This window comes from Apteryx mantelli, chromosome 18 (genome assembly GCF_036417845.1).
Source record: "Apteryx mantelli isolate bAptMan1 chromosome 18, bAptMan1.hap1, whole genome shotgun sequence".
Classification (NCBI taxonomy): Eukaryota; Metazoa; Chordata; class Aves; order Apterygiformes; family Apterygidae; genus Apteryx; species Apteryx mantelli.
In genome coordinates, this window is record NC_089995.1 from 18,920,068 (window position 1) to 18,945,983 (window position 25,916).

Here is a 25,916-nt window from a genome sequence, read left to right on the forward strand (position 1 = left end):
GGTGTCTGTACTGAGAATTAAACTAGTTCATACCTGGAAAAGTATATGAACACTGAAAATGGTTGTCAGCTTTTAAGCTGTATCCTGAAAAGAGATCTCTGAGAGGACAGGATTCTCTTCACCCTTTTTGATACCCTCTGTCAAAATGGTGGTGGCTGGTGTCAGCAGATGCTTGTTGCTTATGCTTTAAGGTTCGGTTCTTTGCCTCGTTCTGTTGCTGGCTTTGTACAAGGGGGGCACACGCAGGCCCGGGCAGTTAAACGTGTCTGGGTTATCTGGAAGGGAGGAGTAGGTGGCTAGAGTTATCCCAAATGCTTCCACCCTGCTGGGAGTTTTAGTGCAACCAAGCAACCAGAACTTCCTCTCTAACAAACATTATTCTTGTTGAAACAAGATAATGGCATCAGCCGTTACCACGCTCTGAAGCACGGTGGCCTTTCATTTTCTGGGGTCTTATTTTCTGCTTGAAAGAAATTTGGATTCATGTAGGGAACTGGGTCTTTGACTTGCCTTATGATTCTGCATTTATATTAAAAAAAAAAAAAAAAAAACCCTCCAAGAAGACACTTGGGGCAGATAATTCAAATGCTTTTATTAAACAACTTTGTTATAAAAATGCTTTCAATTTGAACTTCATTTTGTAAAACAATGAAAAAACTAATTAAAGAGATGAACTGTACATTTCCTAATGGCACTTAATATTTTTACAATTTAAAAAACTTGTTTTATAAAGCCCCAAAAATACTTCATTAAAAGAGGTTATTCACTGTGTATAAAAGTGCTAGAAAGTTTCTTTTTAGAGAAGAAAAAAAAAAAAAAAAAAAGTCAAGCTTTAACAGTGGGAAGCTTTTGGCCTTGACAGCTGTAGGAAAGGAGACCAGATACTGGTACTTTTGAGATACAGAAATGACAGTGTGAATTGCAGCTACAGCAAAAGTTAAAGATGCTGCATCCCTTCCATCAGCTGTGATGGCTGAGAAATTCCAAGCTGTTTCCCTTAGAGAAGGATGTTTACAGGCCCTGGACCAAATGCTGCCCTCTGGTCAGACTCGCTCTCGCAACATCAAACAGGTGCTGTGCGCTGGTACCCGGAGGCAGAATTTGTCCTGCCGTGCCACGGAGCACCCTGACGGGAAGAGGATTCTCAGCGTGACTCCATCTTAGCTGTAAAGGCCACTCAGTAGCTTTTCCTCCAGCAGCAGTTTCAGAGCTTGGCTACTTCCAGGGGTGAGTCTTCACGGCTTCCAAGAGTTCCCTGTACTGTCCCTCTTGCAACCACCCAGTTGTTAGACTACCTCTAAGGCAGATGTTTCTCCTTTTTTGTTAAATATCCTTGTTAAAGTAAAATGTTGATACAAATGTTACAAAACAAACTTTCTAAAAATAGTTTCTAGATATTAGGAAACACTACCCAAAAAAACCCAGTCAAGACTGAGGTACTAAGTAGGGCAAGGAGAAGTCGTAAACTCGAGACAGGTTTCTAGCAAATGTAGTCGAATCTGCCATGCAGATTCCAGCCCACTCAGAGCATCCAAATGTCAGCTCTTTGCCCAAACGTGCTGCATTGTGCACCGGTTTCAGTTGCATCTTGAAGCAGGGTGTGCTGGTGCGTTCCATAAGTGTGAGCTTACGTGTTACCTTCAAGTGCAACGCAGGGAAACGCAGAGGTAAATGGCCTGCTGGGGCAGATGCCAGTAAGGGACCATTTCATCTGGATGCTTAAACCAGCCAGGACCCCTTTGCTGAGTGATAACATGTTGTAGCTATTCCTGTACTGTAGACTTTTATACAGAGTTTCCCTTTATCCTCTCAGTATCTTTTGCATTAGACTTGATTGTCTACTTGCATAGCAGTTTCAGAGAAAGATACAGTGTACAAAGTAAATGCTGAGAATGAAGGTGAAGATAATTGTCAAAATGTGTGCGTTGTTTTTGGGTTTGCTTGTTTGCTTTTTAAACAAAGATGCTCAGACTTTCATGTTGAGGATTATGTTCCTCTAACTGGAAATGAAGAGCTGAACTATATAATAATAAACGGATTCCAAATTTCACATTCTTCATCTTTTGTAATGCCTTTAACTTGTCACTGTCACTAGCTGCTTTTTCTCATGTGATCTCTCAATACACAAGTTACTTCTGTCATGTATACTCATTGTGCGTGTTGATATTTAGAGACTACTGGAAAGGCCTATTGAAGACCTGGCTTCAAATAGGAGCATTCAGTGTGGAAGATACTTCAGTTTCTTCCTATAAGACTACCTGTATACATCAGCAATAAAAGGTACTTTTGATAGGAAAGTAAGAAAAGCCCATGTTGCAGATTTGTGAGAAGCAGAACATGATCTTTTCTGTGTCTGACTTTCTGATGACCAGTTCGAAGATTTTTTTGCTTGACCTCCTTCTATAGAGGTCTAAAGCACTTAGTGGTAAGTGGTCTGCCTAACAGTGGGGTTAGAGACGGTTCTGGGTGCAAATCACATAGGAGTCTACTAAGGAAATGCCTTGGGAGAAAACTCTTACCTTTCCAGGTCAGTAGAACCACAAAATGTCTGCAGTAGGAGGAGGGATTCCTAAAAGATTCTGGTTATTGTCCTGAATAAAGTGAGTCCACTTTGGGGGGCAGGGGGGAATGGGACATGACACACAGGTAAGTCTAGTGCAACTATACATGAGTTCATTGTGCTGCAAGGACAGCAGCACCCGAGAGGGATCTACTGACACTGGGGAGAAGGTGGGGGGAAGAAAGGTAAGGAACGGGAAATCAAGGGCTCCTGTAAGGACAGAGCTGTCAGGAGTAATAAGGGGTTTCCATGCGTAGGTCTCAGCTGCTTTACAAAGGCGATTATCCCGGCACTCTACAGGGGAGCGACAAAGTTTGGGAGGGTACCAAGGTCAATGATGTGCTATTGGCCAAACCAAGCTGCCTTCCCATACCGTGCAGGTGTCAGGTATGATTGCATTTAGAGCTTTAGATGTCAATTCTCATCTTTGAGAATGGGGAAAAAATACAAGAGCTAAGTTATGAAAAAGAAATAAGCAAATTTTGGATAAAGATGGAAACCCATGAAGCTTTAGCCATTTTACCTGGATTCACGCACTTCACCCTTCAGTGGCAGAACACCTAAAGGGCTTGGGCAAGCCATTAATTAAAAATAGGCACCCAAGGGAGAACCCGGTGAGCCTGAGTAACCAGGCTTAGAGAGGATAAGCAAGAAGGCAGGGTGACTGGGGAAAGCACCTTTGAAGAATTCTTTGTAAAAGTCTTAATTGCAAAATGCCTCTGCAGGATTATTCTTTCCAGACTGCAAAGGTGATGCAATGTCAGAGAAAGGAAATGGGGATTTTCAGAATGAACTGCAGGAAATTTTCCCAGCAGCTGCAATTCACCTGTCAGCAATGAAGGAATTAAAGAACAAAGAGCTGAGCTTCCAACAAAAGCACTAGGATCCTCAGTCTATCTGAGGGGAAAAAAGGGATCCCCATTGAAGTGAGGACATTTTTCAATGTTATTCGAGGCTAAAGGCCAGGCACTATTGTGAGACAGTAGAAGAGAACGACAAAATGCTGTATATGGATATTCTGTCAAGTGAAATTCAGTGGAAACAAATGCAAGTTAATGTGCTGTTCCTTCATACAAATGAATTTTGAGCCAGCTATAGTCCCATGGGGGAAAAGATCTTCAGACTTTCACACAGCTCTAGAAATCTGAGCCTGGGAAGGACTGGTTAGGGGAGTTAACCTTGTGCTGCTATGGGAATGGTTTATCTTGTATGTTTTCTAATGAGTGAGCTGGAAGGATACTTGTTTCTAGCGAGACGTTTTGCCCTTGCCTTTTTGAGAATTTAGGGAGATTCTGACTTACATTGCTGGCATGTTTGTGTCCTGCCCTTTCACAGACTTGCTTTTTTATCTTGTCTTCACAGTTCCTATGGATCTTAAACCCCCAAGTTAGCCACACTTTTAAAAATATTTCTTTACTCAACTAAACCCTTCTGGCCAATTATTTGCTGTAGCTGTTTCTCTTGGGCTCAGTTTGTTGACACCTTTCTGATACAGCTGTGTCTGGAATAAAGCTATCGCAACGGGATGATTCCCAGGGCTCTCCCACTGAAGCAGTCCTGTACCTAGTGGTTGTAATACTCATCTTTGGAGTCCTTCTGCCCTATACTCTGTTAGTGGGACGAGAATGTGACACTTGGACTTGTATAGTGTTTATTACAGGTGAGTTTTATCTGTTCTGACAGATTCATCCTCTGAGTTGTATTGCTCTCTCAAACAACTGGTGCTTAGTGTCTCAAATATCACAGAGCTTCTCTGCTGTCCTATCTCAGTGTAAAAACAAATCTTCCTTGCTGCCTCATTTATTCATTTAGCCTCTTTCAAATATTGCTTTAAAAATGCCTCCCTCCCATCCAAACTATTTTGTGTCTCCTAGGACGGCTTAACTTGTATTTGTCATGGGTGAATTGCAAAAATATCTTGCACCATAGAGCTCCTTACTCTTGGTCCCCAAATGATCTGCAAAATAAGAATGCATATATGCAAATACAATGTCTGATCCTATATCCACCGACACCGATGCTTTGGATCTTTGAAGAGGACTTTCATATTCACCCACCACTCCCTGCAGTCTCCCTATTTTAATAATCATCTTATGATAGAAAGTAGCATGATGACTTATACATCCCTAAGCCTTGATTTTTAAAAAAACTTTGTGACAAAACTTACTTTTTTTTATCCCATAATGAGCATAATGGGATGCTGTTCCCCCATGCACAAGTGTCATGAACATAAACAGTACGGTTTTTCAGACTGTGCTACAGCAATCATTCTCACAATGGGGTAAGTTTAACATTATACTTTCTCTACAATTGCGTGAGCAAGAACTCGTCTAAGCTGACTTACTTATCATTTTTATAATTTATTGAAGTTCAGTGCGTATTTCCTAATGAATTTAGATTCTGAAGTGGTGCAGCTCATAAGTTCAAAATTTTCTCTTATGAACTAGCTGAAAATTTTTCACTAACTTCACAAAATAATTTATTGTGTGAATTAAGTACTCAGTATTTTGAATCAAAGTTGTCTCATTAGTTTTAGACTGGCTGAGAAAGTATTTGCAAATGATTAGTTCTGTTGGGGAACAGAAAGTCAAATTCAGATTCTAGTGCAAATACTTGATATTAGCATGAGCTTGCTTTTTGTGAACATGGTCCCTTTGTTGGTTTAAACTTTCATTTAATTCACAAATGTTACTGCAAGTCTGCTTGTTAGAAGAGCTGTGGAAAGCAAATCACACGTGCAAATAGTAGTGAAATGAATTCCATTTATTCTTTGACAGACTACTGGTAGGAAAGAGATGTCTGGCTCTAAGTTTAGCTATCACTGCTAAAGAAATTCCAATGATGACAGCTGTTCAGAGTACAACACAGGCAAAAAGCAAGAAAGCTGAATGTTATGAAACAGAAGAAAAAAATGTACGATGGCATTGCATAAATCTGATACATCTTCACTTGCAGGAAGTGATCAGTTCTGACCACTTGTTTCTCAAAAAAAATTCTCTCAACTGAAGATGGATACGGCTTGCATATGTGATAACATTGTGAAACTACTTTGCAAAGAGAAAAGCAATAGAAGACAGGATTGAGGTATTTAATGATGGTAAACAGAAGACTAGCTGACATGCCCTATTTACCTTTTCTATGTTAGAGAACAAGAAGGCACTCGTTGAACTTTGAAAGGCAACTTTTTAAGTGGAGAAAAGGAAGTACTGCATTTAACTCAGGGAGATCATTGCCACAGGATATTGCTGAGGTAAATAAATCTTATATTACATTTTGATACAAAAGTATTATTTGCAGCATTGCTGGCTAACCTAAAACAATTGATCTATGTTTTGGAGAATCAGTGGATCACTAAAAAGTCATTCTGGGAAGAATTACTAAACTAAATTAAAAATAAAATTCTTGAGTAAAATGGAAGGGGGACAAGCCTATGAACAAACGAAGCACAGCTAATGTCATGCTGTGGGATCAATGGCTCAGCAGAAAGTAATATGCATTAACTGAAATGGATGTATTCTGGGGAAAGGAGGGAAGACAGTATCTGGCTTCACTGAAGGAGCTGAGATAACAGAGTAGAGGTAGATTTTGCATTTTCTAAATTTATGGAGATCAATATTGATAGATTTCCTAGTTTGTATTGGCCTATGATGATTCCTGCATGCTGAGGTATGAAGATCTGTGTGTCTATAGTCATAAACATGCGCTAAAGTATAGCAAGATTGACCTTCATATGTTACTATCTTGAGTACAAGTGCCCAGGAAAACGAGAACAGGAGACAATACAAATGCTAAATGACATTAGCAGCTCACTGCCACTTAACTGTTTAACCCTTTTGCTATCAGTAGGTAAACATTCCATAAAAGAATTTAAGAGGTGGTACAAGGAGCAAGGGAAGCAGAAATTTAAGTTCAGGAGGCAAGGCTTGAGGAAGAGAGAACAAAAAGGCCTGTAGCTCCAAATCCTAAGTGAAGAGGCGACTGCAGGTCCAAGCCCTCAGCTTTTGTTAGAACTATTAGTGTTGGGGAAAATGTTTCAAAAACAGTGACAAAGTGTGAATGAACCTGGGACCAATTTTTTCCTCCTGATTCCTGGATGTCATCACCCGAGAATGGAGGTCTAGATGTATCTCTTGAGCTTAGACAGCATGGTGCTGACCTCACTGAAAGGTTGTGGTTAAAAAAAAAACAAACAAAAAAACCCACACAAACAGAAACTCATATTCTGTCCCTCATCTCAAGGTAATCTATGGAGCAGGTGTCAGAAGTCTGTTCTCGCACAGTTCTGCTATGACAGCACTTGATGCTGCTAGCCCTAGCTCCTCACCTTGCTTTTTCACATGCTTTGGTTTCCAGAACAGATGCATTATCTGTTTGCCTGTACACTTTACTTAAAAGGGCTCTGTCCATACACCACAAAAACAAGCTAAGCTGGGAGAGTTGCTCCATCCTCTTGATGCATATGGATAGCCAGAGGGAATATGCAGGAAACTGCCACTTACAGTGGCAGGGGCTGAAATGGTCCAAAAAAAGCAGTGTATTTCCCCATGGGGGAAGAACTTGAAAGTGAAGAGAAATCAGTGCAACCTGACTTCATTGTGTAAACAGTGTTCTAGCTACACCAGATATAAAACCAGTGTATTCTGGTGCCTCCTATTTTTGTAATGGTGGAAACAGATTTATGTTGTGTAAACAATGTTCACTGTGATGAGTTTAACCTAATGGCTCTGTAAAGAAAAATGAGGTGATGTGTCTGAACTCACTGTGTAAACGGTCTTGTTACTTAACACTGATGCGGAGTAAGCTGTATTAGGTGGAGTAAGCTGTATTAGGTGATAGGATGAGAGGTAGTGGGGAAGGGCAGCCTCTTCCCCATTGGCTTCATATAGAGAGGGTATCCTGACTTCTCCTCCTCCTCCTCCATGTGGAGGTATTGACTATTTTGCCAGAATTGCAGTGTGATAATAAGAAATGGAAGCTGGACTCTTCAAAAGCTTAGCCCAAGATGAAAGAGTCTCAACTCCTTCTCAGGGTCAGTCCCTTCCCAAAGAGGAACACAGCTCCAGGATCTCAGGGAAGGTCAGTGCTAAGTGTGGCTCCTGATTCACAGATTAAAAATTAGATAAAATATATCCAGTCTATTAGCTGAAATCTTTTCACTGTACAGGACTGGGACTTGCATGGGGATATCTGCTGTTCCAGTCTACAAGTGCTCCCTCCAGTGATCAGAAACCTCCTGTCTGAAACAGCTTTGAAAAGCTTTCACACCCCAAAGGGAAGTAAGAGTTGTGCGTTTTTAAGGCTCTCCACAAAAGGGTGACTGAAAGATCTGTTCTCCAGTGCTATTTTCAGCTTATTGGAATGCCTGGTGGAAACGTGGCAGTGTGGTTGTGCTCAAGCTGGAGGTGAAAACAGGGGGCAATGAATGAAGGGGACCAAAGTTCAGTGAGGCCCCAGTTCCAGGAGATTCTTGAGGTTGATGTTGCAAAGTGGTAAGCAGTGGCTGTGTCTCCCCCTGTGAGTAGCCCATGACCAATCCCCCTGAAGATACAGGTGGATTGCAAGGAGGAAGATTTAAGGGGAGGAAGCCAAGAAGATGAGAAAAGTCCATGTTAGCAGCACAGAGAGCCTCTGAAAGGTTAGCAGGACTCTTGGAAAGCAAAGCCTCGTCCAGAGGGGGTGGCTGAGGCGAAGAGGACTGAGGCTCACCAGATGAGAGAGACAGACTGCCAGGGAAGTCTGACAAAAAGCTGTCCACCTCCACTTTGGGTAGTTTCTCAGGCAAATATGAGGTAGATCCAAGCTGATACTTTGGAGGAGGTTGCGGTGGGGAGGAGATGGGAGAAGAAGACTCCAGAGGATAGCTCATTCCCATTGGAAGAGAATTAGGAACCAAAGAATGGGGCATCCCTGAGCTTGGCATGGTTTGGAGATGTGTACTGTACATGCCCACAGGCAACATGCCAGGGAAGGTCTTACCACCTATCATGTCTCTGGATGCCATACATAGGACTGGACTCAGCTCTTCTTTCACTGCTACAGATGAGCTGCAGCTTAGGAGACCCAACATGTCAACTGGCTCTGTCTTTATCTTCAGCAGTTCCTGGGAGTGGCTTTTCTTCATGTGCCTGGTCAGGTGATCTTTCCGCCCAAATCTCTGAGCACAGTACTGGCACAGGAAGTCCTTCCGCCCCGTGTGTACTACTAAATGTCTCCGCACATCTTTCCGAGTGTAGAAGCGCCGATCGCAGTGGTCACAGGGATGCTTCTTTTCTTTTGCTCCACCAGAGGCCCGCCTAGAATGAGCTTTGAGGTGCTCCAGCAGGACTTGCGTACTTTCAAATGTCTGGAGGCATACTTTACAGCTAAGATCACCACTAGCAGCTGCATGCATGGCCAGATGTCGCCTGAAGCCAAGTTTCGTGTTGTAGTTCTTGCCACACTCAGGACAGTGGAGGGCCTCCTTGTTGGGATCATGGGTCTGGAGGTGGTTGCGCAGGTGATCTTTCCGGTGGAACATCTTCTCACAATACATACACTGATGAGGCTTCTGAGCAGAGTGAGTGGCCATATGCCTTTTGGGAGGAAAGCAGGAGAGTTTAGACTAGAGTCCAACCCCTAAGAGAACACACGCTACTTTCTCAAGATTTTGTGTTCTACGCTTAATGGCACAAAAATGCCAGCTGGAATTTTAAGGCTACTAAAAAGATGCTGAATGGACAGCCTGGGCAGCAGTGATTCTCCAGGCACAGAAGCACAGCATTTCTAACAACAGTTACAGAGTCTGTCTAAGCAGTGCCTGTCCTGCCTAGAATGCATCACCTCTGCACTTGAATACTTCAGTCTTCTACTCAGCTCCTGTTCTCTCTGTTGAGGCTACCAAAAGGGGAAATGACAAAGACAACCTTGGTAGTTTATGACAAGAAATGCTTGTCTACTGGTGAGACCACTTCATTTCATCAAGAGGCATCAGACTGTGGCAATGTCTGTTGACTACCACTGTGGACTGATTTCACCTTGGTATCTTTTACTCTATGAAACTGTGGTTCATCTAGTCTTCAAGTTCCTAGTGATCTTATAATTTATTTTTCTACCCTATATTTCAATACACAAATGGAAGCTCTACTTCTTCATGCTAGAACAATATCTGCCACAGAAATGTTCCTGTGATTACAGTTACAGAGGTAGGGCTTATGTAATATGAGTGCTATTCTTGCTTTTCAGATTGTGTTTTTAAGTCTGTGAATTTCACTTTATGCTTCAATTTCCTCCTTAGTAATACAGAAAATATCTTGAGCTTAGGATAAAGTATTATCTGAGGTTCTCTGGAAGGTGCTTAAACAGATGCCAAGTATGGTAATGTCTGGGACTTGACTGCTTTGCAAGGTAACAAGGGCATTCCCCCTCCTCCACCTTCTCAGAAATTATATCAAAAAACCATCATGGAGGGGTTTTCCCCTCTCTTCTGGTAGAGGAGAACTGTTTTGCAGAGGCACTCAGCAGTTACCTACCTATATAGCTTGTACTTAGAAGCAAAGGCTTTGCCACAGTGCAGCTGAGGACAGTTGTATGGTCTCTGCTCAGTATGAGAAAGTGTGTGAGCTCTCAGCTTGTCCACATTAGGGAAGGAAGTCTCCGATATTTCACATTGGCATTTTCCCTGACTTTGGGTCTCTTCACCTCTTGGCCTGGGGACTAATTTCCAGCCTGTCTCCTCCTCCTCCTGCTTTGCATCTTGAATCCAGTTGGGGACACTGGGGAAAAATGCCGTCATGGCAGGTCTAGTAGAACATGGCCATGTCAAGCAGAACTCAAGCCTGCGGGCATCTGGCTGTGATGCTGTCCTGGTACAGCTGTCAGTTGGAATCTTCTGTGGCGAAACTGCTTTAATAGCAAAAAATCTTCATCTGAAATCACAGAATAGTGTTAAGACACTGCATCTCTCACCTGTGCACACGAAAATATATGAGCATTCAACAAGCACTATGAATATGTGAAGATGCTTGTCTTGCATGTCGCATGTTCACAGACAAGGGAAACTCCTGTCTCTAGAATGTCTGTGTTTTGCAGAATAAAATGTAGACAATTATGTTATTGTGTGGCACAGTAGATCAGCTAGAGAGTGCTGCTAACATGGGAGCGCTAGATTTGAGCTTAACCCAGGTATGTATCTATATGGCTATTCACTATATGAGATGAAGTGCCAGCAGGAGTTGATGCATTCTGAGCATAGCAGGGATAATTTACTGATGAGCAAAAAGACATTAAATCACTTCTCTGACACAGAGGATGAGGTTCTTTTCTCCCTTAATCCCTGTTTCCCTTTGATTCCCTGAAAAAAATGATGTTAAACTTTTGTGAATAACATTTTTTGCAACTATTAAGAGCCAGTGTCACTCGTTGTATTCATTTTCTTCTGAAATATTGCAGGTGGGTGTCTCTCTGCAGCTCTAATTACCTCACCTTTCCCAGCTTTTTTTGTGGATCTCTTTTCATCCCCTTTCTGCATATACTTTGTAGCTTATTCTCATTTGCTCTTGATCATTATTCATGTGTGATTCTCTTCTAGAGCTTCTTTGAGAAACTAATTCTCGTGTGATTTTTTTTTTCATCCACTCTGCTACAAACCTGGTAAACTGGTAAGACCACCTCCTAGCAAACCAACCTGAATCACTATACGTGGGTCAACAGGAACGTGGAAGAAAACCTGCTACTATCAGCAATACCACACCTTTTTCGAGAAGATAACAGATGCTACTTCTCTTCAGGGTAAGTTTAGTCATTGTATTTTCTCTTTCTAGTGCAGGGAAGATTCTACCTCTCTGGATTAGCATGTTTTCTACAGTAATGAGCAAATATCCTTCTTTTACAGTCTCATCCATTGATACGGAAGGTCAAACTGTTTCCTCCTCAACAAAATATACCTCCTACATCCTCTTCGTCTATGGGTATTCTCTGTTGGCTTTCATATCAGTGAACATCTATATTAATCGCTGTAAGCAGGTTGGCCTTAAGTTGTATTTGTCTTGTGCATAAAGTCCTGCATTTTTATATGGTTCCACCAGCACCTGAACTGGTAAGTGGTTAGATGGAATAAAAACCTCAGAATAAATCTCTTTCATTAAAGTTAGCTGCCTGAGAAACTCTTCTTAAAATAGCATCAAACCCTCAAACTCTTTCTTTCTCCATGATTGCTTCAGAGGGAGGAACTTCCTGCCTGCACATCAACGTGAGTGCCAGTTGTGGGCAGGATGTGGAACTACGAGGGAACGAACTACCCCCATTAAGAAAGTGCACGACTGAACGTTATGAATAGATGAAATAACAATAGCTGTAACCACACAATCAAATCACGATACCATGAATGGTTCCCTCAGGATGAAAACGCTGGGAAATGGGATGATTCTAGGAAAATGTTTCACTAAGTATGAGGTTTCAAAATGACCATCAAAAACAGAACTTGATTTTATGAGGACTGAGCCTACTTGAGCAGAGCACAACCAAGAAAGGACTAAAACTGCTGAGATACGTGATGTGAGGGCTCCTTCTACCTCTCAGGATGCAGGTGTCCTGTGTTTCAGAGCAATCTGGCTTTATAGGTGTCTAAGACTATGAATATTTCACCTCTGTATGAGATGGGTGCTGAAAAGGATAAATGTTCTTTATCTCCTGCTTCAGAGCTTTGCACACGTTCCAAGAGTCTCTACCACTTTCTCCAGGTATTTGCTTCTTTCCCTCTGAACAAGCTCAGCCATCTGTTCCAGTTTCAAAGCTACCTGAAAAAAGACAAAGTTCGAATGTTGCTGTCTTTAATATTAAGGCATATAAACTATCACCTTCAGAGCAGAAACCCAAATACTCACAAATGAGTTAAGAAATAATTTCCCTGTAATCGATTACTGTAAAAATTTCATGAACCTTCCTTTAAAATTTTAAGGTTCTAGGAAGAAAAAGGGCTAACTGTTTGGGTCTGTTTCTAATTCTAAATACATATCACAGGACACTAACAGCTGCAGAATAAGAAAAAAAATACAGATGAGGGTCTTGCATAGTATCAGTGAAACTGTATTGCAACCTGGTTCAGTTAAAAGTAATAGCATAAGAATAGCAACAGATCTTTGGAAGATTAATGACATAATTCATGCTTGGCTACTAAACTTTCTACATGACCTATATTTTCATTTTTAAAGAGCTCGATTAGGTTTTTTATGCAACATTTCCCTAAAGAATGTTCCCAATGTGCTCACTGTTGAGTGTAACTCTGTAGCCACCAGGGAGAAACAGTCACTATTTTTTGGAAATCTCAGATATACTTAACCTATACTTGTTCAGAAAACATCTTTTTGATCACAGAATCTATTCCAGCACTGGGAAACCTGCTCAACACAAAAGGTTTAGTACTAGTCCTTGAAAAATATTTCTAGCCCAAAGAGCTCAAGAGAGCTCAGATCTGATGGTTACAAAAAACTCCCATCACCAGGTCAATCTTCCTCTCCTTCAATTCTGCAGAGGTTAAGAGGTTGTCATGGTGAACAGAGAGCTGGAAAAAGTTTCATCCAACTGAATGCTGGGTTCCCATCAGCTGCCAAATAATATGAAATATTTCATTTCTATATATATCAAGTTTGTGCAAATTAAAGTTAGAAGAGATCATATCAGGTGATGGAGCATATGCTGTGTATGAGATTCCACCCATTTATCCTCGTACAGAAGACAATATGGTATGTCTGAGTAAGTACATAACAAAAAAGCACTCAGCCTTGACTGAAAGACCTTGGGATAGAGAGCACACCACCTGCTTCGACAGTTTGTTCCAGTGTTTAATCATTCTCAAATTATGGTTCAATTACGTAGCACTTATAGCCACACAATTTCTGCACCTAGATATCACCCTGGTGATGCAGAGCACCGTTCCCTCTGTTGCACAGGAAAACTCTGTGACCTGTTCTGGGAACCAGATCAGGGAACTGATCCACGTTAAAAATAATCAGGAAAAAAATAAAAGGTGCCTGGATCAATTCTCTGATTTGACTAACAACACAGTTGTGCTGATCTCGGCGCAATGGGTGTACAGCAGTAGGGAGACAGGGACAACTGGCCTGGAAGGCTGACTGTTGGCCTCCTGTACTGTGGAGCTGCAGTTTCTCTTTTCACAGAATCAAAAAAACAGTTGTGGATGGCAGGGACCTCTGGAGATCACCTGGTCCAACCCCCTGCTCAAGCAGGGTCAGCTAGAGCAGATTACCCAGGACCAAGTCCAGACAGGTTTTGAATACCTCCAAGGATGGAGACTACACAACCTCTCTGGGCAGCCTGTTCCATTACTCAACCACCCTCATGGTAAAAAAAGTGTTTTCTTGTGTTCAGCTGGAATTTCCTGTGTTTCGGTTTGTGCCCACTGCCTCTCATCCTGTCATTGGCAACCACTGAGAAGAGTCTTGCTCTGTCTTCCTTACACCCCCATCAGATCTTTATACACGTTGATAAGATCCCCACGAGCCATCTCTTCTCCAGGCTAAACAGTCCCAGCTCTTTCCCTAAAGGGCATCTCTCATGTCTAATTTGAATTTGTCTGTCCTTGGCTTCTAGCTGCTGAGTCTCATTATGCCTTTGCTAAGGAGCTGCCCCAGTACTGTCACTTTTCTTTCTGAGACATGGCTCTCGGCATGGTTGAGCTTCTGCATTTTGTGGTGGGACTGGGGAAGCTGGCCTAAGGGCTCCTGTGCCCACGCAGACCTGATCATCTGCTTCTGCACTGCGCTGGCAGAGCTGTTTGTGTATCTGCACGGTGCTACAGCTGAAAGAACCTATCCGGCTGAAAATTTTCCTCTCCCAGCCAGATCAGTTCCCCAGTCAGGTTTGCTACAGTATTTAAAGTTGTTAAAGCTTAAACTCATAAAGCAGAAGGTACTAGCTGTGCAGCAGAAATGGGAGAACAGAATCTATGACGGAAACTCAACTGAGTACTGGAACTCAGCTCAGCTCAGCGTCGTAGCTCAAACTCACCTTCTGGACAACCTAAGCCTAAGTGTCAGACATAGCATCTGTTTGCGACATGGGTTAACTTATCTTTTATTGACTTTGCCACATGTTGACCAGTGACCGTAACACCTTAAACTGCTGCAACAACATTCATCAGAACTCATCTTTCAAAGCCTTCATGCATCATACTGAAATTATTCCATGCTTTTCCTCATAGTGCTCTAATTAAGTTCAGCTCTGATCCCTGACTATTAGGTATTGGTTCTAGATCTCAAATCATTTTTGTGGCTCTTTTTTGCATCCTCTGCTGTTTTCCAATAACCTTTTTTAAAAAGAGGAGTGAATACCAGACCTGGACGCAGTACTTCAGTACTAGCCTTGGCAATGCAACATACGGATGTAAAAATCACTTTCCTACTTCCCTGCACATCCAGGGCTTGCATTAACCCCTTCTCTTACACTTCTGCAATAGCAGTGCATGCTGACTAACACGTCATTTTGATCCCTAATTTCCCCTACGAAAACCGCTACTTTCTTGCAGCGAGCGACTTTTGTTTCTAGATTTGTAACTCCGTACGCATAAACCCGGTCGTCGTCCCGACCGAGGAGCGCGGAGCCGCCCCCAAGCCTTCTCACGGCCTTCCCTTGCTCGCCACTCGCGCGGTCGCCCACGGAGCCTGGACACCTGCTTCACGGCGACTTTCAGGTAAAGCCTTGCTGCCGCTTTCCCGCGGGCTCCGAAGAGAAGCCGCCTCCCCGGCCGGCGGCTGCCCCCGGGGCTCTCCGCGCCCAGCAGGCCGGATCCGCTCAGCAGCCCCCCCCCCCCCCCCGGGGAACATATCGGTGCAGCCCCCGCCGCAAAATGGCCCCAGGCGCGGCGGCGGCGGCGGCGGCGAGCGGGGTTCTCCGCCGGGACCCGCCCCCACCACCACCGCCGGGGCAGCGGCAGGCCGGGAGCGGCGCGGCTGCCCCGGCAGGGCCTCGGCGGGCGGCGGCGGCGGGAGGCCGCGGGGCCGCACGTGCCCCCGCCCCTCCCCCCCCCCGTCTCCATGGCGCACCCGGGGGGGAGGGGCGGGCCCGGCCTACGCCCCCCTCCCCCCCCCCGCCCCTCGCGGCCCCGCCGCCCCCTCGCCCCGCCGCGGAAGGGAGGGAAGGGGATGGGAGGGGGCCGCCGTGACGCCGCCCCGCTTCCGCCTCTCCCCCTCCCCCCCCCTTCTCCCCCGCCGGACTCACCCGGTTCCCCCGGGCGCCGCCAGGCGCGGCTCCGGCTGCGGCCCCGGCGGCCCCATTGTGCGGGGCATTGTGGGAGTGACGCCGCGCTCGCGCTCCCGCTTCCGCCTCGATGGTGGCCGCTTCCCGCTAGAGCGGCCGTTCCGGCGGGCCCCGGGGCATGCCGGGACGGGACGGGGCGGGCCCGCCTCCCTCCTCCTCCGCCGCCATGGCGGCGCCGCCGGTCGCCGTCCTCCTGGCGCTGCTGCTGCTGCCGGCGGCGGACGGCGGCGCGGGGCCCGCCTGGGACCCCGCCGGTTACCTGCTCTACTGCCCCTGCATGGGTGAGGCCTTCCCACCGGGGCGGGGCGGGCGGCGGGGGCCGCGGCGGCGCGGGGGCCGCGGCTGAGGCCTGCTCTCGCCCCTCTTGCAGGCCGGTTCGGGAATCAGGCCGAGCACTTCCTGGGCGCCCTGGCCTTCGCCCGCGCCCTCAACCGGACCCTGGCCGTGCCGCCCTGGATCGAGTACCGCCACCACCGCCCGCCCTACACCAACGTGAGCCCCGCGGGGGGGGGGGAGGGGAGTGATCCCCGGGGGGGGGGGGAGCGGGGAGAGGGGGGCGGCGGGGGCCCCCGGCGGGTGCTGCCGGGGTCTGCCCTGCCCCTGAGTGAGGGTGTTCCTGCCCTTCCCAGCTGCACGTCTCCTACACGGAGTACTTCAAGCTGGAGCCTCTCCTCGAGTACCACCGCGTTGTCAGCTTGGAGGAGTTCATGGAGCAGCTGGCGCCCGCCCATTGGCCTCCGGGCAAGCGAGTGGCCTACTGCTTCGAAGCAGCAGCTCAGAGAAGCGCCGACAAAAGTACTTGTCCCATGAAGGTAGGTTTTGCCCTCCCTCCCCAGGTGCCCGGTTTGATTTTGCTAGTTTTAGCAAAAGGAATGACTGACTCATTGGGGTTGGCATTCATCTGCGACTTTGCCTAGGAACTGCATGCTCCAAATCATTCTGTGGCGTTCCTTTCACTGCTTATCAGTACAGCTGGCTGCGCCTTATTCTGAGTCAGCTTCATGCCTCACTTTATCACTAAATGCTTGGGGTTCAGTAAGACCATGTAAGTAGGTGTTGTCACTTCAGAATTGGTTATGACTGAAAGGCAAATAAATCTGTAACAAAAGCTTATCTGCTACTGGTCCTTACCCATTTCTGGTCCATGCTACAGTTGTCCAACTGGTTTTGAAGCAACCACCCTAAAATGCAAGTTTGAGATCTGTAGTATTTGAGATTTTTAGGGCAGCCTTTGCATTAGTTCTTGGTCAACTTTTTTTAATGTGTTTCACCCGCTCCTTCCTATGGAGATAGTAGGTGGCAAGCAGGCTGTTGCATTCAGTGTGCTTTATTCCTGTAACGGAAAGAGCGCCCGCAGAACTCTTCAGCTTTGCAGTCCAGGATCTTGCCGATCTGTGTTGTCAGGCTCTGTGTATGCACTGAATGAACACCCGTCTTTCCTTTGCAGGATGGAAACCCGTTTGGTCCATTTTGGGATCAGTTCAAAGTGGATTTTGATAAGTCTGAGCTCTTCAAGGGAATTTCGTTCAGTTCCACATACAAAGACCATTGGATCCAAAGGTAGCAAAACGTTGGGAAAACATTAGCTTGCCAGTGTAGGCATTTAAAATAACTCTTGAAAACAGTTGTGCCCATTGCTGTAGGGTCTTCATCATTTTGGGGGAGGAGACTGAAGTGTTTGTTTAGCAATATGATCGAAAACTTTAATCCTTTCTCTACGAAATATTGGCTGAACAGGCTCTTCCTGTGGACAGTATTATGTGTGAACTCTGTTAGGCTGATTGATTTCTGAGCCAGTAATTAACATTTAATGACTGTGTTTATTGACTAAATGTTTAATTACTCTTCAAAAAGATTTTGGTTCTCAGTTGCTGATCATGAACCTTTGCAGGTTATCTCATGTTATCAGAGACACAAGTGACTTTGATCGTATCGGCAGGATTGGATGACAGAATTGCTGTAGCCTGGGATGAAAAACATAAGCTCTCATTGCTTGCTAGCTCATTACTGTACGTGTCAGTTTCTTATCTTTGTGGTGTCCATCAAATGAGATTAGATCATTTGTCTTGAGGTCTGAGGTAAAAAATGATATCTGAGTTTTGCTTCTGTTCACATGGCATAATGATTAGGATTCGTCTTGTGTAAAGTGCTGGATATTTCAGTGGATTTTGGGGGGGGGGGTTGTTTTTGTTTTTTACATTTTCCATTGTATCCTTCAAAAAAATCAATGTGCAACAATTTTTGTGCAAGGTTTCAAACTTGGAATATGGAGCTAAGGACTAACAGGATTAACTAGTTACCCAGGGTTCAGGCCAGAACTCGAGTCCTATTTTGTATGTTTGATCTAACAGGAACAGAAGCTGAGTAGGCCTTTGCTATCAAACCCTCCAAGATGAAAAGGAGGAAGAGCTTTTCTGCTCTGCCTTTTTGGAGATAGGGGCTTCTAGTCTAGAACTTGTAATGATTGAAAGGATGTGGATGAAGCATTGAAGGCTGGGTCTAAGGCATAAGGCAGTTGCAAAAATGGCTTCTTCAGCCCCCCATTCTCCTAGTGTGAGACATAGTTTATGGTGGGTTTTTTTGTTTGGTTGGTTTTTGTAACTGTATAATACTGTAGTGAGCCATAAGACTGTTCAGCAGAAAAGCTGAAAGCTTGTGTTCCTGTCTGTGTTTAATTCTTAGGTTTCCACCATCTGAGCATCCTGTACTTGCCTTACCTGGAGCTCCAGCCCAGTTTCCAGTCTTAGAGGAGCATCGACCTCTGCATAAATATATTGTGTGGTCTGATGAAATGGTGAAGAAAGGAGAAGCCTATATTCATTCTCTCCTGGTTAGGCCCTACGTAGGAATTCATCTGAGGATCGGCTCAGACTGGGTATGGCTGCTGTGTAATGCTTGTTGAGGTAGTGCGTGCAGTTGCCATAGGCTGGCTGTGGAAAAGGCTATCAAAAGAGGAATTCCCATTCTGGGATGAAAGGTTAAACCCAGCTCACGTTCAGTAACTCACTGTTTGAGTATTAGAAATGCTATTGGGATTCATATTTCAAACAGACTAACTCTGCCGGCAGTGCAGGGACTTGGTACTGTTTTCTCTGGCTGTTGCCCTTCAAACATGATGTTTTTTCTTCTTCCAATAGAAAAATGCTTGTAATATGTTAAAGGATGGGACAGCTGGGCCTCACTTCATGGCTTCGCCTCAGTGTGTGGGCTATGACCGAAACACTGCTGTGTCTCTTACCATGGACATGTGCCTGCCAGACCTCAAAGAGATCAAGCGTGCTCTCAAGCTCTGGGTAAAAAAGACAGAAGCTAAATCTGTTTATATTGCTACTGATTCTGAGCCCTACACAAAGGAAATACAGCAGTTCTTCCGAGGAAAGGTAAGTCTTTCAGAAACTCATTCTAGCAGGAATGCTTTAATAAAGACTTTCCTCAGCTTCTGCTCTGTTGCTGCCACAAGCAGCAGACAGTTAGCTGTGTAACGCATTTTCAGTGAAATCGAGATTATGTTCAGCAGATAATGGGAAGTATTAATGCGACCTGTTGTTGAAGTAAAATTAAGACCGCCTAGTGAGTGAGTTAAAGGATTGAGCAGATGTAGGCATGCTGGTCGTCCTTTGAGATACTGAGGGATATAGTCCTAAGGCATTTGGAACCTTGTACTAAAATGCAAATAAATAACTGGCTGCTCTGAGAACCTCAACCTCTTTTCCCACTGGATGGATACGTGCTTAGGCAGAGTGTTTCCTGACTCTTTCAGTTTAATCCTCTGGCTATTAGGTGTCTAAAAAGTTTCATGTCCCTTACAAGAAAGTGTCCCCTATAAGCAGCAGCTGAACTAGGTGCAGTGGGAGGTGGGGAGTGGATTTTTGCAATGGGGAAAACTGTTGGGTTAAATTAGAACTAAACTTTGGGAGAAACACAAGTTGTGGTAACCCATGTCTATCTCTTTGGCGAATGGGCTTGGCACTTGAGCTAGTTGGTGTCAAATAAAATGACACTAGCTTTAGAATAAAGACAAATTTTAGAATAAGGGTTTAGAATAAAGCAAAAATAAGGCAGTCAGGATCTAATAAGTTATGTGGCTTTTGTAATATACCACACAGGTGTGGTTTAGGTATATCCAAAGACAAATATTGGCATCTTGAAGTGAATTTTGTTCATAGCAATACAAATGAAACTGTAAAACTCTTTGGAGAACTCTCTCTTTCCTAGAGGTTGAAGAGCATTACCCTGCATGGTAGTGAATTTCTCATTGAAAAAGACTTCAATTAAGATAAACAATATAAGTGACTTTCAAAAGTTTTGATTTGTTCATAGAACAGTTGTAGGGCAACTTAAGATAGAGTCCACTCCCTTTCCTGTTGTAAATCTATGTTCCCATTTCTAGTGTTATGCTAAGAGTTTTAGATCATAAGAATAGATGACTGGATTAATTTACTTTCCTTATTTTCCCCCTACAGATCAAAGTTGTGAGCTTGCAGCCTGAAGTGGCCCAGATTGACTTGTATGTTCTTGGCCAGTCCGATCATTTTATTGGGAACTGCGTCTCTTCATTTACCGCCTTTGTGAAGCGAGAGCGTGATGTGCATGGAAAACCCTCTTCGTTTTTTGGCATGGATCACCCACCAAGGTTACGGGATGAATTCTGACCAAAAGAGAAATGGGCTTGATAGTTCTCAGAGCTCTGAACTCAGTACCTTATTGAGGGACCACTCAATGTTAAAATTAACATTGTTCTGCCATGTGAAGAACATTCAGCCAAACTGTGGCGGACTGGTTTTCAAACCTTCGTTACTCTTCGCAGTGATTTCTAGACTGTTCTGTCTGACTTCTCAATTCTCTCATACTTCTGGCATGAGATCAGACAGAAAGGAAATTTTAAATCATGTAGTTTATAGGAAACTATAAACTACATAGCTTATAAACTATAGTTTATATAGTTTTCCATTCTCATTATTTGGGATTTGACAATGATTATGATCAAGCAGCTGCTCAACTTTATTCTCCTTTTTTTTTTTTTTTTTCCTCTTAAATCTTAATCATTTTACCTGGAGATGTTGAGAAGCTTCTTGTTGTCCAAAACTGACCATAAGTTCTCTTTAAGTATAGAGTATTTTCAGGAAGATCATGGTCCCTGAAAAAGAATGCAAGATAAAGCTCAGGCTTGAGAGTTAGAAGATCTGAGTTTTATCAAGTACTGCTGCTGCCTTATTAGAGCCAAATCACCTCTGTGCCTCAGTTTCCATTCCCCTGTAAAAAGGGGTTTAACACCTGCTTCACAGCAGTGTTGTGAGAGTAAACATTTGTGGAACGTTCTCATAAGTGGTGCTATGGAAGTACACTGGTGTCATGTTGTAACATTGCCATTGCCAGTTCAGCCAGTCTTAGTACCTGTATTGACCTGGGGAAGGTGGGTTTAGAGGGATGCAGACAGGTAATTTTTTGTAGACAGTCATGAGTGGAGACTGAGGGCTTTGTAGCTGTTAATTTAAGGTGGAGGTCTATGGTAGAAATGTAACTTTTTTTTTTTTTTTTGAGTTAGAAATTCTAAAATAGCCTTAGTGTAGGTTGGTGTATGTCTTATCTAGGTCCCCATTAATGGTTTTCTGATTTTTGTTATTGTTGTAAAATAATCCCTATGACAGTACAGTTGTCTGTAGGATTGGTTCCCATTGCAGCTCTCTGCAGAAAATATTAGCTAATGCTGAAACAGTAACCACACACACACAAAAAAAATTACAGTTTGACCCAGTACAGTTTAGTGCTGGTAACAGTGATAATCCCTATCTGATAAATCTCATTTTGACCAATGGCTTTGGTTATTCCTGTGACTTTTCAAAGACTGAGTGTAGAACTCACTGTTTACTTTTTAAAAATGGTGACTAGATAAAGCTGTGGTACCAAGGTGGCTTCCTCTGATGCACTGTTATGGTCTACATAATGCCTCTTAGAGCATTTACTTGGGTTTAATTCTGAATGCCTCATTTTTTCCCCTTTCCCTTTGGAAGTGTTCCCGTGGCTTGAAGGAATTTGGAGGTTCAAAGGAGCAAAAGTGGCCTGAGTTAAATAAGATACCTAAAGTTTTAGGGTGGCATAAATTTGTGTCTTGATTCCTCAGTGCTAGCTTCCAGAAACATATGGGACTCAGTTGTTGCAGGGAATCTAGCAGTTAGTTCATCCTGTAATTGAGCGATTAGAGTTGACGTTAGATTAATGCTTTTGGCTAAAGCACAAGCAGTTTTCTGTAAGTGAAGGTTGCTATTGGGAGCTAATGCAGGAACACCAACCTGGGGACAGCTGACAGAGGTTGAGACATTTTAACATGATGATGCATGGCTTGTAGCTGACTTGGTAATTGCATTGTGTTTTGGGTCACCTGTTCGTCTCCTGCCAAAAGACTGGTGTGAGAGGAAACAAAGGTCCTGGGAATTCTCTCTGGTCGGCCGAATAGAATTTCCTAGGATGTTAAAACCTAAGGTTGAAATAGGTGTGTGACGTATATTCCAAAGCCCCGGTGGTAGGGCTTTTGGCCACTTAAATCCTGTTTTCTGGCAAACCTTTCCCAATTTATTTTTCAGTGTTTGATTCGTGCATTCTACTTGTTCTGCTGATTGTGGGTGATAAGGAGTATGCATCTGTGCTGTGGTCCCTAAGGCTTGATATAGGTGTTGTAAAATTCGGGCAGTGAAATGACTGCCCTGGTCGTAGTCCATCACTTCAAGGATGCCAAAACGTGGAATGGTGTCTTTCAGTAGGGCTTTCACCGCTGTTTTAGCATCGGCAGTTCTAGCGCGGAATGCTTTTACCCATCAACAAAACTGGTCCACCACCACCAAAAGGTGTTTCATTCCATTTGCAGTTGGTGAATCCACAAAATCTATTTGGAGCCCCTGAAAGGGAACCAGAGCCCAAGATCACCCTCCTTTTGTTTGTATCTGTAGAACTGGATAGGATTGATATTGAGAACACGGAAGACATGCAGAAGTATCCCCTTCTGCTGCCTGTAATAATCTGGGTGCAACCCCCAGTTGTGATATTTGATCCACTGGGTACTTGATGTTACCATGGGTTTTTCCATGGAAGAATTTAACAGCTGGGGTTAAGGTGTGGTGTGGTAGGATAGGTTTTCCATTTACTCTGTATTCCATCACTTGTGGTCGTTGCTCCCATGTTTTCCCAATCATGATTAGTTTTGACTTCAACTTGTACTGGTTCAGCAGATTTTAGGAGTCCCACCGCAGTAGGGGAGGTAGCCCACAATTGTGGGGGTACCTCATTTATACTTGGGGGAATCTCCAGTTCTACCCCATCGAGGATGGTGGTCATCCCATCTGGCAATTGTAAAGTTAGCCCTCTCTTGACATTTAATGATGGCTTGGGTTTTACACAGTAGGTCTCTCCCCAATAGATTATTTGGACTTCATCTCATTATTACAAATCATGCCAGAAAGAGCGGTTACCAATTTCTATTTCAAGAGGCTTAGTAACAGGTAGGGTCTGGGGTCTTCCTTCGATTCCTTGGATACATACCGTCTTTTCAGACAATGGACCGATATGCCAATTCGGCATTGAATGGGTGGCTCTGGTATCCACCAAGAATATTTGTAAGACTCCCCCCACTTTCAGGCAGGTACAGGATTGTTCCCCTGTCACAAGTTCACAAACTCCCTGAATTTCCGGGTCCCCAATTCTCCAGTCATTGATTATATGATAAATCCGTGGGGGCATTAGGATGGTGAGATTCTCCTTCCCCAATAGCCCCCAGTGGGGTTCGTAGTGGATCGTTCCCGTAAGTACCCTTTGGTCTTACAGGACATTCTCTTTTCCAGTGTCTGGGTTGATGGCAATAATTTCAGCAATCTCGTGACATGGGACCCAGGTCTCCTCGCCCCCCCCAGACATTGGAAATCCCCATCCTCTGCCTTGCCCCCTGCCTCCTCTTGTTCCTATTACACCACATGGGGCTTGGAGAGCCGCTACAAGTAAGGTAGCCTCTTCCCTTTTTTCTTGTTGCTTTTCTTTTTCTTCCTTTCATCTCTCTCACTAAACACAAAAGTAGCTATAGAGATTACTTCTGTGAGGGGTTTCCCTTGCCATCCGGGACCATGTTTAGAAAAGTGTTTTTGGATGTCTGGAGCGGCTTGGTTCACAAGCAGGCTAGCCATCAGTGGTTCGTTAAAATTAGTCTCAGCCATGCCCCCATGTTGTAATAGGGCCCGTCAAAGATGGGCTGCATATTCAGAGGAGTGTTCGCCAGGGTTCTGACATGTTTCTTGAACTCTTGTCCAGTTCACTCCTGTTCAACCAGATTCTCTTATGGCCTGGAGTGATCCCTCCTGAGCTCTCCTACATACTTGATGTTGCTGATCGTCGTTCACATGCCTGCCTCCCCCCGCCTGGCGGGCTAATTCCGCATCTTTTTCAAGAATTGCTGCCCTCTCATCTGTTCTAAACAGCTCTTGTAAAAGTATCTGCACCTCTTCCCAATTGGGGCGGTATCCTGCAATAATTCCTGATATCGTTCGGGCAGCCTTCCCAGGGTCATCACGCAATCTCGGCATCTGTTGTTGCCACAACACCAGATCCTGGGGTCGCCAAGGCTGGTGAACATACGTGGATGTGACCTGGGGTGGGGGAACTCCCGATGCATTGGGTTGCCTATTCGGATTTGGCATTACGTGCTGTATCATGGGAGCTCGAACAGGAATAGAGGGAGGTGCAGGTAAAGCAGGCAAAGTGACAGAGATGGACAAAGTTAAATCAGTAGAGTAAGAGGGAGGTGCCTGTGAAAAACTTTTAGACCCGGTCATTGCTGCTTGTCCTCTGGGACGATCATGTGCTCAGTTGTCCCATACATACCAATAATCCATTTGACCCAGCCTGCAGTCTTCCGAATGGAGCTGCAGAAACGTTAATCTTACCTGATCGAAGGAGCCCTCGGATGGCCATACCTCGGTGGGTGTCCCCTCCTGGGTATATGCTGGCCATTCCTCCTTACAGAGTGTGACCACACGCTTCCTGGATAAGCCCTTGGTACCATCTAAATGTTTCCAATTACTTAAAATTTCTGCCAAAGGGGTTCCTGGCCTGATCCCTCCTTGTGCATTCCCTGTGATATCAACTCCGTTTTCAATGCCACTCGATGTGGAAAACCCCAAACAAGCATGTCCAGGGTGGATTCACCCAGATGCCGGCGTAGACATCTTCACTTGAGGGTTTCCCATCTCGGCAGCCCATGGTCCCACCTGGGCCGCTGTAAATGTTAGGAAACGTCATATGTTGGTATGACCACCTAAGTTAGTTCTTTTTGCAGGAATAGCAACCATCAACAAATCATGCAGAACAAGCACAAGGATTTATGGAGAGTTTATTTTGCTAGGCAAAATAGTGTCTCCTGCAGGAGAGACCCCTCACTCCAGTACAGCCTTCAATTTATACACAACTGCTCATCATGCATATTCAATTTTTTCTTACGTGTTCTTCCCTAATGTGGGCAAAGAAACAGATTTCAAACTTGTGATTAGTTATCTCCCACAAGAAAGCTATTAAATCTCTTTGCCACCTCGGCATAACAAACAAGAAAGTTATAAGCATTAACAAACACGGGGAATCTGCACAAAATGGCGATTTTCCCACGCAAGATGGAGGTGACCAAAGTCTCAACAACGTTCATCAGTATTTTTCTCAGTGTAATGGTCTTGAATGATGCCATCGGGGCTGCCTTTATCATGAAGCCAGATAAGACTTTCCAAACGTTATTGGGAATACTGTGTATTAAGAGAAAACATAAAGAAAATTTTGTATTTTTTTAACAGTAAAGCACAATGAACCTTGACTTCGCGTTCAGTAGTATTAGAGTGAAATTCCGCTTTCTGCGTCTCCCCCCCGCCGCCAAGGTTCGCCCGGATCGGCCTGTGCTGACCCTGGGGCATCGTGTTAGCCGGGCGACGGTCAGCGGCTGGGGAGGGGGGCGCTGATCAGCACTTGCCCCTCGTTTTCCCTGGGGGTGTCACCGCAGGGCTATGGCGGAGGGGAGCGTTACCGCTCCGCCCGCCCGGGAGGGAGGGAGGTGGCAACGCCCGGCAGCGGCTCCTTTGTTCCT

General features: G+C 44.6%; 2 protein-coding genes across 2 annotated transcripts; one reads left to right on the top strand and one right to left on the bottom strand.

Moving 5' to 3' along the window:
- Positions 1 to 5,308: 5,308 nt before the first annotated feature.
- On the bottom strand, positions 5,309 to 15,903 carry PLAGL2 (PLAG1 like zinc finger 2). The gene is made up of 4 exons (XM_067307766.1): positions 15,773 to 15,903; positions 12,182 to 12,333; positions 10,069 to 10,464; positions 5,309 to 9,132 (listed from the first exon to the last, which is right to left on the bottom strand). The coding sequence occupies exons 3-4, from the start codon at positions 10,329 to 10,331 to the stop codon at positions 7,911 to 7,913; spliced, it is 1,485 nt and encodes a 494-aa protein (XP_067163867.1). The 5' UTR covers positions 10,332 to 10,464; positions 12,182 to 12,333; positions 15,773 to 15,903; the 3' UTR covers positions 5,309 to 7,910.
- An 11-nt stretch (positions 15,904 to 15,914) lies between these two features.
- On the top strand, positions 15,915 to 25,649 carry POFUT1 (protein O-fucosyltransferase 1). Its single transcript, XM_067307767.1, has 7 exons — positions 15,915 to 16,092; positions 16,182 to 16,303; positions 16,441 to 16,623; positions 17,259 to 17,371; positions 18,494 to 18,686; positions 18,949 to 19,191; positions 20,275 to 25,649. The coding sequence occupies exons 1-7, from the start codon at positions 15,930 to 15,932 to the stop codon at positions 20,461 to 20,463; spliced, it is 1,206 nt and encodes a 401-aa protein (XP_067163868.1). The 5' UTR covers positions 15,915 to 15,929; the 3' UTR covers positions 20,464 to 25,649.
- The last annotated feature ends 267 nt before the right edge of the window (positions 25,650 to 25,916 follow it).

Bases quoted from the DNA above. Each gene is read 5' to 3' on its own strand.
- PLAGL2 (XM_067307766.1), bottom strand. From the start codon at position 10,331: ATGACGGCATTTTTCCCCAGTGTCCCCAACTGGATTCAAGATGCAAAG. The intron at 9,133-10,068 runs GTAGGTAACTGC...TCCTCCCAAAAG, and splicing joins TCTAAGTACAAGCTATATAG to GCATATGGCCACTCACTCTG.
- POFUT1 (XM_067307767.1), top strand. From the start codon at position 15,930: ATGCCGGGACGGGACGGGGCGGGCCCGCCTCCCTCCTCCTCCGCCGCC. The intron at 16,093-16,181 runs GTGAGGCCTTCC...CCCCTCTTGCAG, and splicing joins GCTCTACTGCCCCTGCATGG to GCCGGTTCGGGAATCAGGCC. The intron at 18,687-18,948 runs GTATGGCTGCTG...TTCTTCCAATAG, and splicing joins TGAGGATCGGCTCAGACTGG to AAAAATGCTTGTAATATGTT.